Source organism: Rhipicephalus microplus, chromosome X, assembly GCF_043290135.1.
Source record: "Rhipicephalus microplus isolate Deutch F79 chromosome X, USDA_Rmic, whole genome shotgun sequence".
NCBI classification, from domain to species: Eukaryota; Metazoa; Arthropoda; class Arachnida; order Ixodida; family Ixodidae; genus Rhipicephalus; species Rhipicephalus microplus.
Window position 1 is genome coordinate 96,872,572 of NC_134710.1, and position 17,340 is coordinate 96,889,911.

The following is a 17,340-nucleotide window of genomic DNA, read 5'->3' on the forward strand; positions in this document are numbered from 1 at the left end:
GGGAGCTCCGCTTTCGGTATGCTCACAACAAGTATGCTTTACCGCAAAGCAAATAAGCTTCACCGTGTGACACTTTTATTGTGCAGTGAAGCCAAACAAATGGTATGTTGTTTTCAAATGCATATACGATCGGCCCTTCCCCATGTGTGGATATGTACTTGTGTAATGACCGCGGTGCTATTCTATGATTGTGACAATATCTGTAGCTCCAGCTGTGCTTTCCATCTCGATAAGGGAAGTTTATTTTGAATTTGAATTAAGAGATATATTGCATTGCATGCACCTTTCAGTACAAATAATTACTGCCGTTTTATTAATTTATATGTACACCTATAACCGAGCAGGGCGGGAAATTGAGTTGATAACATTATAAAAATTCAATTAACTAAGCGTTCATTTGGCTAAGGAAAAATTAACTTCAATGGTCTGTCTATATCTATCTATCTATCTATCTATCTATCTATCTATCTATCTATCTATCTATCTATCTATCTATCTATCTATCTATCTATCTATCTATCTATCTATCTATCTATCTATCTATCTATCTATCTATCTATCTATCTATCTATCTATCTATCTATCTATCTATCTATCTATCTATCTATCTATCTATCTATCTATCTATCTATCTATCTATCTATCTATCTATCTATCTATCTATCTATCTATCTATCTATCTATCTATCTATCTATCTATCTATCTATCTATCTATCTATCTATCTATCTATCTATCTATCTATCTATCTATCTATCTATCTATCTATCTATCTCTTAGCTTTGGGTAAACTAAATTAGTATGGGAGAGTAAGATGCTTTCACGAATATGATTGCACGCATGGTCATTAATAATTCCGCAATCTCATCGCTTTTGTCGTCAAACCTATATTGAATGTTAACGCAAGAAGTGTTCTAAACAAAATAGATGCTCTCGAAAATTTTCTACTAGAATACAGTCCTGATATAGTAGGTGTCACTGAAACATGGCTTTCTTCCGAGATATACGATAGTGAAGTTGTTCCTCCAAATTATTACGTTATCCGTAAGGATAGACCTTCTCGTGGCGGGGGCGTCGCTCTACTCATAAAGAAATGCCATTCATATGTATCGCTTCCAGCTGTAACAGATGCTGAGGCAATTTTCTGCCGGATTCTTTGCGATAGCACTTCTATATTCGTTGGATGCGTTTATCGAGGTCCGTCATCCGGACACAAATGCATAACTGCAGTTCATGACTTTATGCAGCATCATGTTCGCAACTCTCGTGTCCTGCTTATGGGAGATTTTAATCTCCCAGACATTGACTGGATTACGCTAAACCACACATCATCTGCCTCCGACGCTCTTATAAACATAATGTTGAACTTTAGCCTTCAGCAAATCGTGTTATCTCCAACCCGCTTACAAAACACTGCCGAGAGCATATTAGATCTGATACTGATTAGTCAGCACTTCCCGGAAGACCGTGTTCGCAGTGACGTAGTTGACGGCATATCAGACCATCACATAGTCATATGCTTGCTGCCGCTTGACTCCAGTATTGCATGTGAGCAGCGTGGATCAACTGTAATCGATTTCGAAAAAGCTGACGATAGCAGCGTATTAACCCATCTCGCACATGAGTTCGAAAACTTTTTGCCGCTAGCTTTTGACGCATCCAGTGATACTAATCTACTTTGGCTAAGTTTCAAATCTACTGTTATGTACTGTGTCACTAACTTCATACCAAAGAAACACAAGAAAGCTCCAGGGAATAATCCTTGGATAAGACGTGAGGTTATCCAGGCCAAGCGTAGGTTAAAAAGGTTGCGTGTGGCTGCGAAAAACCATAAGTGTAAATCATCCATTCAACAGAAGCTGCAGTGTGCAAAATCAGAGTTTAAGCAAAAAAAGAAAACTGCCAGACAATATTATTTTAGTGTTACACTTCCAAGCTTTATTAAAAGCAATCCAAGCAAATTTCGGAGATACCTTCGCGCTAGCAATTATACACAGTCGCACACGGATTCAGAGGAAAGAACGGAAAAGGCTAACGAATACAACATTTTTTTCCAATCAGTGTTCACGACTGATAATGGTGCCACTCCTCCAGTATTGTCCCTCGATTCGCCAAGCATCGATCACCTAGAAGTCACAGATACAGGAATACAGAACTTGCTTCTTAACTTAGATCCTAAAAAATCGAGTGATCCAGATGATATTCCTAACGAGTTCCTTAAGAGGTACGCGAAATGGTGTAGCAAGTTTCTTGGGTTAATCTTTCGAAAGCCGCTTACTTCATCCCAGCTGCCAGATGACTGGAAGATTGCAAAAATAATACCTATTCATAAATCAGGAGAACAGTCATTGGTTTCAAATTACCGGCCGATATCCCTCACTAGCATTTCATGTAAGCTACTAGAGCATATCATCCTCAAACACATAACTGTTTTTCTCGAGAAAATAAAATTTTTGTCTCCTAGTCAACACGGATTTCGTAGTGGCCTGTCCACTGTTAGGCAGCTAACGGAGGTAGTTCATGATCTAGCTTCTACCATAAATAATCGTGGCCAAACAGACATAATTTTACTTGATTTCTCTAAGGCTTTCGATTGTGTATGTCACAGAAAGTTACTAATTAAACTAAAAAGTGCGATAGGAGAGGGGTTATAGTTTTCTTGGATAGAAAATTTCCTTACAAATCGCTCACAGTTCGTGCAGTATGAAGGTCATATATCAAACATAGTCCCCGTAACTTCTGGGGTCCCTCAAGGTTCCGTCTTAGGACCACTATTATTTTTAATTTTCATAAATGACCTCACGTCAAACATCAACTGTAATATCAAACTGTTTGCAGATGACTGCATTATTTATAAGGAGGTAACCAGCTACACAGACCACATTAATCTCAATGAATGTCTAACCAAGTTAGCAGATTGGTGCGCTAAGTGGAAAAAGTCCATCAATGTGAAAAAATCCGCAGCTATGACGGTAACACGTAAGCAGAATCCATCGCGATTCATCTACACCATTCATGGTTCACCACTGACTAATGTTGTGCAGCATAAGTACTTAGGCATTACATTAACGTCTGACCTGAGATGGGATACACACATAGCTAACGTCACTGCGGCCGCACTGCATAAACTTTTCTACCTAAAAAGACGACTTAGAATTGCACCAGCGCCCGCAAAACTCTTGGCTTATACCATGTTCATAAGACCAGTATTAGAATATGCCAACGTAGTTTGGTTTCCTTATACGCTAAGTGGTATTAGTAAATTAGAGGCAGTACAACGCAAAGCCATACGGTGTGTACACAAGTTCAAACGTACAGATTCTCCCACTAACCTTCTGGCTTCTTCTGGCATTGAAAAACTAGCTACTAGGGCAAAAGAGGCACGCCTGAGGTTCTTGTACCAGTTGTTACATGGCCACTACAAGGTAGATGTGTCTAAGTACGTCACATTTTCACAGTCACGCCCTACTCGTCATAAGCACAAATACAGTCTGCAAGAATATTCCTCAAACAATGACGTCTGGAAAATCGTTTTTCCCACTAACAATACGCGAATGGAATAAACTGAATGCAAATGCTACTAATGCCGACACACTACCCACATTCACCGCAGTGTTAGAAACCATGCGTAATCTACAGTAGTGCTTCAATGCTTCACATACCTTTGCTATTTTCCTCCTTTCTTTTTCTTTTTTGCACGGCGCACTGTAGTAGGCCAGAAGGTACTGGGTGAGGCTTATGTATGTCAGTTGGAATGTTATTGTTTGTTCTTCATGAATGTATACTACCTGCAATGTGCCCTCTGTAATGACTCCAACATTGGAGTCGACAGTATTGCAAATAAATAAATAAATAAATAAAAACCCTTTCTTCAAGATGTGTGGCACACATATATTACAGTATGCGGTTATGTGCCACAGGTGATTGACAGTTCGTCTACCCAAGAATGGCAAGAAACAATATTGGTTATTTTAACATGACAATGTCAAGACAAATGTCTGTGTTGATCTTTAGATCATCAAAGGTAAGATATGTGCAGGAGGATAAAAAGGCGCGCGCATATATACAAAAAAAACTTGATAATTTCTATGTGGAAATAAAACAGTGCTCTGATAAATCGAACAGATCCACACATATATGTTAACATGATATATAGATCATATATACCAATAATTAAAATATTAGGAGAATACCACTGTGCTAGTGGACAAAAATTATATATGTATGCACAATTACAAATAATGTATCTATACCAGAACATGTACATTCAAAATTTATTGCGAAACATTGCCAGAAGTGAATTTTTAAAATAAATTCGAGAAAAAATGATTGATTTTCGCGTGAATGCTGCATGAAAATGACTTGTTGCTTCAGGTTGCATATAGCTGAGGAAAGTAAATTCAAATAAATGGGTGCATAGCACTCAATCAGCTAGTTTAAAACAACTAAGGCGAATAACTAAGGGAACGATCGAAGCACTGGAGTCCCCTCTAGTTAATTTTAGGAAACTATGGTCTAAACGAGAAAGTGCCAGCTGTTTGCGGCATACATATTTAGAATAAGTCAAAGAATTGGAGCACAGCCTTTAATGAAAGAAGGGGCAAACACAACAAATGAATTATGTATCAAATAAACGATCCAGTTGGCAGGTTCATCAAGGTTGACAATTGGGCAAGATTGGGATCGCCATAAAATTCGTGTGAAGTACTGCACAGAACACGAATGCATGCAAACAAAGCACTGTGGGAGTGTGATGTCTTATGTTTCCTCTGCTTTGTCATGCACTCGCCAGACAATAAAACAGTATAATCTGCGCCTTGCTTCGCCCGTTTTTTATATCCAACTAGATCTAGATGCTGATTTGTCACAACGATGCTTGAAACAGGACATCACTAACGCAGCTTGCTGTGCGATTTGCGTCGTAATATTCGAAAGAAGAAATCCACGAAAGACGGTAAAGGAGAACAAGCGCTGGACTTCAAACACAATGCTTATTGCGGAAGAGGGGACCATGGTGTGCAGCTGCACTTCACATGGGCTCCTGGTTTCCATGCTAGTTTTCGTGGTTCAACGCTGTGCTGGTTCTGGGTTTTTGTACTGACCAATTCACCGAGTCGCAAAGAAAGGACTGACACCTTCCACTAAATAGTGAGTGATCATCTACACCAAACTCTTGCTATGCCGACTACTGTGCGACCTCAAGCAGGTGATGGCTAGTTGCACGTATTTCTTGTCATACATAAAAAAGGCAGCTTCACCGCGATGTTGGTAAGAGCGATGGCAAAGATATACCACTCCTTCCTTCTCGCATTGCATTTTCTTCACACAATGCTGCTTACTGAACTTACTTACATGTAACGGTGGTTTAGTATTGTCCTACTGTTCCGTCTTACCTAAAGAATAACGATGGTTTCACTTAAATTCCTGTTTTTAGAGGTGCGGCTGGTGTAACATATGCAGCATCTTTACAGCTAATTCTATTTAACAGCCAATTACTTGTACAATAAAACTCGGTCATGAAGTGATTTTGCTATTACTTTCGCCTACTTCCGCACTGGAATGTACAATTAACAGCACATACTGTTGGGCGCACTCAATGTTTAGAATGTGTCATTATTTAAAGTATTGCAAACAGGAGTTTCGCCTCATTCAGCCGTTTAGTTCGGCATATAACTGCTCCCAAGCTCAAGCATCGCATCTTTGACAATGAGCTATAAATTTCAGAGGCAAGAGGCACAGAAATTGCAGTGGCGAGGCTTACCTGTTCATTTCTTACCCAGCGTCCCATATATTAAAAAAGTTATTTTCCTTATGCTGTGTGGAAAGTATACGTCTGATAAATGCTTTCAGTGGCAATATAGTTCTGTGCACCAAAACGGATGCAAGAAACACAAAAAAGCAGTGCGTACACACAAAACATTATTTTATTTCACACCTGTGATCTCATTTTGATGCACAACTCTTTAGTTCTTTAAGATGTTCATGAACACGTTCCAAGTGAACTCGTTCTTTGGCGGCAATGGCAGACAACCCCAAGGTGATCCTTGGGGTTGTTCAGTGGCAAGAGAAAGTCGGGGGAAGGACTACGTAATGGAGATGCTGAGGAAAAGGTGAGTCCGCAGTACTGCAGACACTGCAGGAATCTCAAGGTGATGGAAGAAGTACACAATATGTTTAGTATTTACTAATAATGTATACCTTATACTGCCAAAGCACTGTCATCAGGCACTTGCACTGAAGTTCCAGCTAAAGTCAACTGTACAATATACAAATCTCACATTGTTGATTTTGTGGAGAGGATCTGAATAATCTAGACTGTTGGAGAAGTAGAGCTGCGAGGTTTAATAAGAGGTTGTACTTGTAAACACACAAAATTCCTTTTGCCTTAAATCAAAATAGCTATGGTTTGCAAAATAATTATTCTAAATGCTGTGCATTTATATATAAGGGGTATAAATTTGCAGGTCTCATGTTGGTTTACAAGTGAACGGTCTTTTTAAAGCAAACCAGGATATACATCTCGCATAGCACAACCTTGCACAAGAGGTAAAATGTTTAATGTGAAAATAAGATATGCCAAATTTATGTTAAAGGGATTGTACGTTAAAATTTGATATGCATTTTGGGAAAATTTCAAACTTTTTAATAAAACTGCCCTTTGCAAGCTACTTCCATCATCACAACACGAAAATGAGCAAGTTAGCAATGTAGAAAATACTCCTGGAAGCATGAAGACGTGGTGTTATTTTTTTTTTGCATGTGAACAGCATAGGTTTCGAAAATCTATAATATGCTAAGGTACCCAAGACTAGAATTTCACAACTGAAAGAGTACCATTGACTAGGCACGACTAGCTTGTGGCGACACTGGTCGCACACTGTGATATACACTTCCTTATTGGTTTTAGTAATCATACACGTAATTTCTTATACTTAAGTCAAAATGTCACAGAGCTACCTCTTAATATCAATACATTAACGAGTCTGAGGTCACCGGGTCAGACTGGTGCCAAGGAACATATACAATGGAATGCAATTTAAAAATGCAAAGCAGCACAACATTCGATGCCTCAGAAAACAATGTCTGGTGGGGCATGTCAAGCTCTACTGGCAATGCAACGTATTACTTAATGCTATGCGGTGCCCGTCAAGGTTTACTCTAGGGGCTTCTGAATGCCTGTCCTGGAATAATCGTAAGCAGGAAATTAGTACATAAAAAAAAAATCAAGCAGCATTTTTGACAAGCAATATAACTTACTTGGAGTAGTAGTAACTCCTAACTTCTTGACGGATCATGTCAATGACATCTTGCATGGTGCACTAATACACACGCACAAAAAAACGGGGGGGGGGAGGGGGAAGATGCCTTCAGAAACTGATAACGGCAACAAATCGAAGCATGCAATTTCAGCGCTGTAAAGGCAAATGTCACTAGATGTAATTTATTACATGAGGCAAATTTCTTGATGACTATTCTTTGTAAATTGTGTTTACTCTTTCTACTAGCTAATTATAGTTATTGCTATTCTTAGTGTAAGATGCAATGCCCCGCCGCAGTGGTCTAGTGGCTAAGGTACTCGGCTGCTGACCAGCAGGTCGCGGGATCAAATACCGGTTGCGTTTTCTATAGAGGTGAAAATGCTGTAGGCTCAGGTGCTCAGATTTGGGTGCAGGTTAAAGAACCCCAGGTGGTCTAAATCTCCGGAGCCCTCCTGTACGGCACCTCTGATAATTGTATGGTGGTTTTGGCACACTAAACAACACATATCAATCAATCCAACATAAAATGCATGCTGCAGTTTATTTTGCAGAATTTCAAATTATTCAAAAATAAAGACTGACCTCCTGTGAAGCTGCTTACTTTACTGCGATGAGCACATATATTCAAAACAAGCCACTATGACCAGCAATGCAGCAAAAGTTTCTATTTGAAACAAAGCCTAACCACTTCAAGTGCTTTCAGAGCTAAACAATGACACACTGTGACATTTCTTCCATTCTCCATGCACTTGACTGCTATATACAACGAAAGCCCAGGTCTTCATCAAATTATGAAGACAGGCCTAGTATTTCATGCAATGGTGGAGACAGCACATTTTAGTCTGTGGTATCCAAATTAAGGCCTTCGTGATGTCATAATACACTGGTGTGCTCTGTTCGTGTGATTGGTATCAGATGCTGTGGGCAAGTGCAAAAGCCAGAAGAAATGTCCACATCACTCGTTAAGTATTATTACTTTATCTATTAGCATCATCATCATGCTTGGTATACTTCTGGATGGGATCAGCAAATCTTATTGCAATGTGTTATATGTCACAATGATGGTAATGATGAGAGGTCTGAATTTCATAGTCAAGCTCTGTATTAAATTGAAATGTGCATAACGCATGTGGTATTGAAAATATTTGTTAATACTCCATTGACGTAGAACGAGGGAGGGGTCGTACTGGTAACAATGACACTTCCTTGCACCGTGGACGTTTCAACTCCTCCCTTTACTGTGCCAAAAACCACCACACAAAACATGTTAAGCAGCCTTTATAATAAGCAACATTATCTAGTTCTCAAAAAAGGAACATATTGTGCAAAGGCATTGAATTTTGACAATGATGCACGAATACATTAGGATACATAGGGCAAGAGCAAGAACAGCGCCCATCCTTGTTCTTGCGCTGTGTATGTGTGTTTGTAAAGTGCCATGTATTCTAATAAATTGTATCAATCAGCATGCCTCGACACCCACCCAAGTAAATAAATCTAGTAGTCTCAAATAAACTTCTGAGCAAGCAACTTGAAACCATTAGCACTCTGAGTGAGTTCAAGCCGCCAGATGTGAAGGCATAGATGTGAAATTACCCGCATGTTGCTGCCCTGAAGGCGCACAAAGCAGAGATCCTCTTCGTTGTCAAACATGGGGTGGATGCCCATCTTGCTCTTATTAAACGCACTGTTTCTCGGGTCAGAACTGTCCCATGCTGATACCTTAATCTCAACAACATACCGCATCACCGATCCGCCCTGGTTTATGCAGGACGAAAAAAATCAATGAATGCAAGAAATATAGTGAATCGAACGATATGCACAACGGCTAAGCCACAAACCAATGCATAAAAAACAGCACTATAAAAAACTAACTAGCAGTATAACATTAATGCAGTGGCTAAAATACAGAAAAAATGCAATTGTAAGTGCAGCGGCCAACATAAAGCAGATGTTTTCACTTGCATCACCATTGATAAGTAACTATTGTTATAGCATTGAAAATTAGAGGGCATGCCACCGCAACGAGGACAGCTTTGTCTTTAATTTTATGCTGTGGTCATTTAAGTGTCTCTTGAATTTAAAAAAATATATAACATGCACTATACCTAAAGGAAATATTGTCTGGGTCATTCTGGTGAGACATTTACGTGTTTTATTTAAAAACACATGAGCACTTTTCTTAAAAATCAATCCTGTTTGTATTGCCACGCACGTAGGCTTTGCTCAGAACTTAGCTCAGTGGAGTGAAATGCTTATTCACCCGGAGGCCTCGCTTGACTCGCCCCATTTCATAGAATGTAAATATTTAATTTTAACCACAAATCTACACAAATTTGAGTGTCCTTCACCAAGCTGTCACCCTCAACCTAAAAGATAGTTGTTGGGCTCTGAACATGCTTGTGAACAGTGATTCACTTTTCATCTATAACGCATTTAGAAATCAAGGATGTGCTTCGAATTGCACAGTATTTTATCTGCTGGTAGTGCTTATGTTCACAAAGCTAAAAGAAATGAAGTCGTATAGGCATAGACAGGGTTGTTTGCATCAAACACTTATTAGTCCTTTTATATTAGAGGTAATGTCAACTATGAAACTCATTACACTTGATTCAGCATACTGTCCATTCATGTTTAACAGTGTTTGGATGACCAGTATAATGATTTCTTAGACAATTATGGAAATACTGTATTAGCATTTAATTTGAGTTGTCCATGTACCAGCACCTAATAATAACATGCATAATCATGCACAGTTTCTCGTAGAAGCCACTACAAAAGGCAGAGTAAGTAAAAAATGTGCACTGGGTAGCAATATGGCTGGGGCTTACAACACTAACCTGAGCAGTAGCTTCATTATCACACCAGCATGGCCCCGAACACTGCAATTGGTGTGGCTTGAACCTCTCCTCGCTGTTCATCTCACGTCTGCAAAAACAAGAGCGCATGTTTCTCTCAGTGCAACGGGTTAATAGGCAGGCAAAAAAAACGAAAAATTACATTACACATCTTCACATTAACTTGGATATTGTGCTGCACTACTCGGGATCGGGCACCGAGGAAGACAACATGCCAAGAAAAAAACTTGCTTAAATATGAAGTTACGAATAGAGCTAAACAAGAAATAACTCACTATTGTTATAAGGGGAGGAAAAACAAGGGTGGTCACAGTATACACTCACAGTATACTTTGCAGTGACTACCACCCAAGATTCTTGACTGACACGCAACAATGAACGAGTGGAGACCCTTTCACACTACCAAGCACTTCCACTGCCTTTCATATATAGTGGAAAAAAAAAGAATGTCTTACATATGACAAAACATAGCTTGAGCATCGCAACTTTCATTTGTTCGCAATGGCACACCCTCAGAGATGACTGGAACTAACTGCAGCTCGTACATGTGTTTTGGGACAGGTGGCTTGTACCTTAGCATCAACATTTGAAGATTCCAAAGCAAGTGGTCTTTCTGAAAAAAAAAAGGAATCGGGAGCATCACGTCAGAGACGGCTTACCGTTTTTCCCTCTAGAAGCATGCATAAAAATACTTACAGTGCAGTTTACAATCTCTTGGTACGTGGCCAGTAAAACTTAGTGATGCCTCAAGTGGCCTCACAAAACAGAGTTCAATTACGCGACCATAGATACGCAGCAATGTACACAGCAATTTGCCTCACATATAGAGACAGCTTAATCACTGTGGTATTTTTATTATTGCAACAATTTTCAAAATTGAAGGCGCAAAGAAGACGATGGACAAAAAGGGAGACACACAGAGGGTGCCGCCGCTTACAACAGAGTTTATTCCAAGAAAAGCTGTTGCTATTCCTGAGGACAGTGTTGTCGCAATTCATAGCTGCACAGTCACATTAAGATATTGCAACTCTTTCTGCAATAAAGATACGGAGGCCACGTGCAACGATTTCTTTTTTGCGTCAATTATTAATCTGTCCTACTTGTCTCAACTCATGGCAATCATGAAGTTTTTGCAAAAATCTGGTACACACTTTCAATCTCTACAATGTCTCTGCAAACACACTCACAAGAGAGAAGACATGAACACACAGGCGCTGTGTAGCTGAAACAATCTTTAAAAAATCAATCACGAACCCGCCAAGTGGACCGAGAGTCAACTAGTGTAAAAAGCAAACAAAGCCGTGATACCATATGTTCATAGTGTGTCCCATAACTCGAAGATTGCTAAGCAAGTAGATGTAAAGGTGATCGTCTCTGCACCTTTGAAAATGTCTAAACTTTGCGAAATGACAAACCCTTGCCTTGAAAAAGCAACAGCCTGTATGAAAACCACGAAAGTAAATATGCCGAATGCCAGACTGGTGTGGTCTACGATATTCCTTTGTCTTGTGGCAAGTACGTAGGCCAAACTGAGCAATGCTTAACGACAGGCTCCTACAGTATTGTAACAATGTTAGAAATGTCAGAGAGGATCACCTTGCAATACAATGCACAGATTGAAAGGGTGTACCGGTTTTTTGCTTATCTGCGATTGCCAAGAGTCGTGACAAGTGGAACAAACTAATATCTCAGACAAAAAGATAATTAAAGCCGGGAATAATTGTGCTGGTGTGGAATTCGTACTTTTATCTCAGAAAGAGTTGCGATATCTCAATGTGACTGCGCAGCAATGAAATGCGACAGTCTGCATAAGTATATTCATTTTTCTTGGAATAAACATTGTTACAAGTGGCGCTCTTTGTGCGTCTCCTTTTTGTACGTTGTCTTCTTTGCACTTTCTATTTCGAATCATGGAGTACCAACACGCCCAGTTATTGACTATCACATTCGAACAAGCTCATGCAGTTATCTTGCCTCTAGAACGACAAAGCAATAAAACGAGGTGCAGAGCCCTGCTGCAAGCTTTGCGATCTCGCAAAAGCAATAAGTCATAGGCTATACACAGTCCTTCACTGACTCACTTGGTATTCTGTGAGATGGAGACCGTTGACATCACCATTGTCAAGGATTCCCAGAAAAATAGTCCCACCTTTTCCAGTGTTCAAGAAGGCACAGATAGTTCTGCGTGATGTCAATTAAACACAGTGACATAGAGTTTATATGAATCAGTTGCAGTCAAATTCTTTAAAAACATAAATCGGATAAGAATCCATAAAGTCAACTTCATATGGCAAGTGTGAATTTCAACAATTTTAACAGTTGGCATGTGCACATGTAGGTATTCTATCAGCTGATGTGTTGAAATTGAACCTAATACTAATTAAGCTATCGTGAGCCACAATACTAAAACACACTCAAAATATTTAATTCCGTAGCTAGAATTTTCCTGAACAGGTGAAAATTTTAACAAAAAATTCACTGAAGTACATGTACTATAGTTGTAACACGTTACGAATTCCCTCACTTCCGCATTTAACACATGCACTAACAGACTTAAAACCACACCATGTGTTTGTGCACTACAACCGAGAGCAGGGGAAACGTTACCACTTTGTAACTACATTAGGCAGTTTTAGAATAACGTTTGCAGGCACTGCGGGCGTCATATGAGCTTAAGAATAGCGTTTGCCCTCCTGCAAACCGTAACGCACAATCGCAGCGGCACCGTAGCCTCGAAACCAGCGTTTGGGAGCCACACATACCGCCCGCTATTTCGGATTTTCTGCCGGTGGGCCGCGAACGCAAACGGCGGCTCGCGTTACGACGCATGCGCAGTGGCAGAAACCGCACCGCAAGGACTCGCGGAACGCTATAATAAAACTTGCTATTGTCACGTGTTCTTGACGGTGCACTAAGGCTACAAATGAATAATTCAGCGCCTGAACATCTTTAATAAAAAGTCTGATGAGCTTATTAACTTAGCACCATATTTTTTTTTATCTCAGTAGCTCTTATGCAATGTCCTTTTCTGACCGAACGGACAATCAATGGAGTCCCCTATATAGCGTAACCGTTACACATTTGTCGTTGTAAATGCACCATAATAAATTGCGTATGTTTCTTTTGTGGTTCATGAAATTGAGCATTCTCTGCAATAAGTCACGATATCGAGCTAGTAAGTGCGGCGTTGCGCGTCGCCCTCACGGAATACGTGTGTCGGCAAGTCATTCAAATTAAATGACTAATGTATTACCTTGAGATGGTCTGCTTAGAGTGCTGGTCCTGGCAAGCCGGCGGCAGCTCTTCGATTGCCATGAGCTTGTGTGCCTTGAATTCAATGCGTTGACCTTCCTCCATGCTGACGCGTTCGCCGAACTTGTAGAAGCGTCGCTTACGAGTGCCGGTTGCGTCCGCGCTTTCCTCGACATTCTTCTCTCCGTCCTGCATCGCGACTTCCATCTGGCTTACTAACAACGACGCAAACTAGCTGCCAGCTTCTGACGTTTCAAACGGTTCAAATTTGAGCGGACAACCGCAGTTGTTGATTGGTCAGAAGTTACAAGCGAAGTCCCAACGTTCCCAGCATGTGAACTCGCTAACCTCAGCGGCAATGCACAGCGAGTTGTGAGCCAAATATTTAGGCTCTCTGCTTTGCACAGCAGCGTATATTTTTAAATGTAATAATTTTTTTAGTTAATAATAAAAGCAGCAAACTTAGTAAATTTTTGCGCGGTCATAATAATCTTCAATTTACGTTATCATCATCACCACTAGGCGCTCATAGAGAGAGAAAAAGACAAGAGAGAACACTCCGCGAAGCTCGAAGTCTTAATTACTAAATTTCGATGTCGTGTCCCCCCCCTAAACCTGTATCTACACAGAGCTGGTCAGACAACATCACCCCTCTGCGCATTCTGCGGAGAAATGGAATCACTAGATCATTATTTTTTGTATTGTCGCCGCTACGAGATACTTAGAAAAAGGTTACTAGTTATGCCATTTCGGAAAATAGGCCTTAGATTGACGGCGGAAACGGCGCTAAGCTTTGGCGCCTCAGCTTTGGGACATTGCCACAGGGAGGCTTTCAATGCCGTTTGCGATTATATTCAGGCAACCAAGCGTATACCTTTGTGATCTTCAAAAATTATTTATTACTCCCCAGGGCAGAGTGAAGTAAACGCAGCTGAGTGGTAATCATAACACCTCAAATCTCAAAATTGCTCAACTTGATTTTTTTTCGTTTGCTCTTTTTATGTTGTTTTTATTTTTACATTAGTCTTATTATAATACCAATTCATTACACATAGTTAAAATGATCACAGAAAAACTGCACTACACTTTCTTGGCCGATCCCCCTGAGTGGGTATGAGCCAACCTCCCAGGGAAACAAAACAAAACAAAAAAAAAAAACACTCCGCGAAACCTGGCCTCAGGACAGGAAGTGCGTTACGACTACGCTCCGTGTGGCTACGTACCGAACTAGTGCTCTCACCAAACGTCAGAGGATGCAAGCGCAAAAAAATAATTATAATCAATGCAACAGAATTGCTTTCACAATATTATAATTATAAGCCCAAATTTGGTATGTTTTTATACATAAAAACAATTTATTCAACACACCTTACGCGATTACTTTTCTTCAGCCGTACTGTCATAAACACCATCCCCCAGCGACAAGCCCATGCATGACTGAAAGCGGAAAGCTTTCGTCGCTCTCGTCAACGTCGGCTGTCTCGGCGTTTTCGTGCGTGAGATAACAGGTGAGGCACGTTTTCAAGCGAAGCTTGTTGAATGACATGTTGTTTGGCTTGTTGGGTCATTTTTTTTAAAAAAACGGTTACACCTGCGCGAATAAGACACCATGCAACAAACATAGAAAGATGCACACACACACGTTGCGCTTCGTGTGTGCGAGTTTGTTTCTTATGTGACGTCTCATTCACGCAGTTGTAACCTTTTTCTGAAGCTTGTAAGGACGGCGAGGTTCACTAAAAAGAAAGTTTGTGGCTCTATGCGGTGGCTAGACGGGAACATTGTGCAACGTATGCAGTATAGCAAAGGCGGCACGGCGTCAAGCCGAGGCGACGCGTGCTGCGTCTGGCACGGACGCGAGCGTGTATGCGCTGAGCATAGCTGGGCAGCTAGGTCATAGGCTCAGTGCAAAATATTGAGAAGCATTCGCTGGGTCTCGCATGCTTCACGAGGCGTTTCCCGAAGGCTCGAAACACGAATAATTCTTGGTGTGCTGGAGGCAAATCTGGACTAGCCAAATGGCCATCTTCGTTTCTTCGCTAGCTTTGTGCCACTAGTGCAAGCTGCCCACAAATTTTTTTGACGTTTTCAATATAATTTTACCGCACAAATTTCAACTACGATTTTTCTTCCCAATGTACTGCTGATACTGCGTACGCACGAAGGTGTTCTAAAGTTCCCAGGCCACGATACCATCGCATTACAAGGGATAGCGGCCTGGAAACTTCTGAAGATCTTTGTACGTGGTCTTGACGTCTATCTTTGTAAGTCAGAGTTTTATGGGTCAGAGATGTATCACTGGTTTTGTATTGTGCATTGATTAGCTAATCATTCAAAGGGGTTTGCTGGTACACGTATGACGTGCACATATCTTTTTCGTAATTTGACAGCGAAGCATCCACTTACTAACATTTGCAGACCGCGCTGATGCCATGCCATCAGGCGGTCCAATATACGGCAGCTACTGCTGTGTATCGTGGTGCTTCAACAATGGCAGAACCCACAAGAAGCCTGGGACGAGTTTCTTCCGCATACCACGGGACGGCAGGTGTGTTGAAGCTTTTGTATGATTGGCATGTCATTAGGCTTACTGTTCGTACTTGCTCAGTGAGGGTAACAATAAAAAGTCACTATTCAAGCACTTCCCCTTTCAGCTGATAGTTCATTGCCAATGCAGGATGAAAGCATGGATGCAGTATGCTGGACGCGATGATCTCCTGAGTAAGCCGGCCAGCCTATTGTACGCACCCTACAGGGTTCGTAGCTACCATTTTACTGCTCAAAGTTTCATGGACCCTGGCCACACAAGGCTTACAAGAATGGCTGTTCCCAGTGTGCAACCAGCTGTACCATGTAAGTAATTGACTGAAACTCAAATATGCGCAATAGCAGCCACTTGTATTGAATCAGTGGCGACAGTTAACCGCGAAGATCTTTGTAGCCGATGGAGAAACCTACTATAGAAGTAACACTTGGAAAGTCTTAAATGTTGTGAATTGTGGGCTATTACCTTCCTAACAGCAGCTTTACAATTCTGTCATTTTTTGATGCTCTTGACTTGCGCAACTTGTTTTGAAAGACTTTAAAGGGCTACTTTACGTTCTCTTCAAGCCTGAGTGCACATGTACATATACCTTTCATCAGTGAAAGCTGGCACTGTTGATAATTCCAAAAATCACAAATTACTTGTTTCCTAGTTGGTGCCTTCTCTTTTCTTCCACGTTTGACCAATTTATGCGTTTGAAAGAGCTGTTTAAGTTTCCCCATGCTACAAGCTTTGTAACTTGTACGAACTGCACATATATGCAGGTTCTCTGAGCGTCGCTTCAAATAGTGACTGTGACATGACTGCAGAAGCTGCACTGCAAGGTGCGGATAAGCTTCAGTTTGTGTTATTTTAAGCCTCTTACTGACACATTGTCGTAATTTCATTTCTTCAGGACCTGCGGTAGAGGCTTCAAAAAGCGGCTCCCACACATTGAGGTGCCCCGATGAGCAAGGTGCGTTCATTGTCGCGATTTCTTTTTTTTTACCCAAATTGACTGTTGACCAAATCTCTGCAGGTGGCAGCTCCCTTGTAGCTGGTGAAAGAATTTCTGCTGACTTCGTCTTGCCGGAGAAAACCTTAACCAGTCGTTCAGCTGTCACAAAAGGAACTTGTGTGACCGGTAAGCTGTATGTTCACTTCAACACCAGAGTGGATTGATATAGAGACTTCCGCAGGCCACTCGCAAGATTGTTCCGACAGCACTGTCCGAGACACTGAACAAGCTTCACAAGACCCTCCAGAAGACGTCTCCGCCAACAGCTCCACGCCTGAGTGCCCTAGAAAAAATGGTGACAGTGCTTTTATTGCAGCTGTTTTTATTGTGCTATTTTATGTTTAGGACATTCTGAGGAAACTATCCTCAAAAGGACACTACGTGTGCACTTACAAAATGTAAGGGTGGGCTCTCGGTGATTTTCATTTTT

General features: G+C 40.9%; 1 protein-coding gene and 1 long non-coding RNA gene across 2 annotated transcripts; one reads left to right on the plus strand and one right to left on the minus strand.

Annotated features, from left to right (window-relative positions):
• Positions 1-10,567: 10,567 nt before the first annotated feature.
• LOC119176952 (schlafen-like protein 2) lies at positions 10,568-13,716 on the minus strand. Its single transcript, XM_075876384.1, has 3 exons — positions 13,370-13,716; positions 12,198-12,297; positions 10,568-10,729 (listed from the first exon to the last, which is right to left on the minus strand). Exons 1-3 carry the CDS (start codon positions 13,573-13,575, stop codon positions 10,568-10,570), a joined length of 468 nt encoding a protein of 155 aa, XP_075732499.1. The 5' UTR covers positions 13,576-13,716.
• Positions 13,717-16,041: 2,325 nt separating this feature from the next.
• On the plus strand, positions 16,042-16,871 carry LOC142776916 (uncharacterized). The gene is made up of 3 exons (XR_012887871.1): positions 16,042-16,089; positions 16,678-16,737; positions 16,809-16,871. It is a non-coding gene; the product is annotated as an uncharacterized LOC142776916 (long non-coding RNA).
• The last annotated feature ends 469 nt before the right edge of the window (positions 16,872-17,340 follow it).

Bases quoted from the DNA above. Each gene is read 5' to 3' on its own strand.
- LOC119176952 (XM_075876384.1), bottom strand. From the start codon at position 13,575: ATGGAAGTCGCGATGCAGGACGGAGAGAAGAATGTCGAGGAAAGCGCG. The intron at 12,298-13,369 runs GTAATACATTAG...GACATCACGCAG, and splicing joins TCTAAGCAGACCATCTCAAG to AACTATCTGTGCCTTCTTGA. The intron at 10,730-12,197 runs GTGAGTCAGTGA...TTTTTTTTTCAG, and splicing joins TCCATCTCACAGAATACCAA to AAAGACCACTTGCTTTGGAA.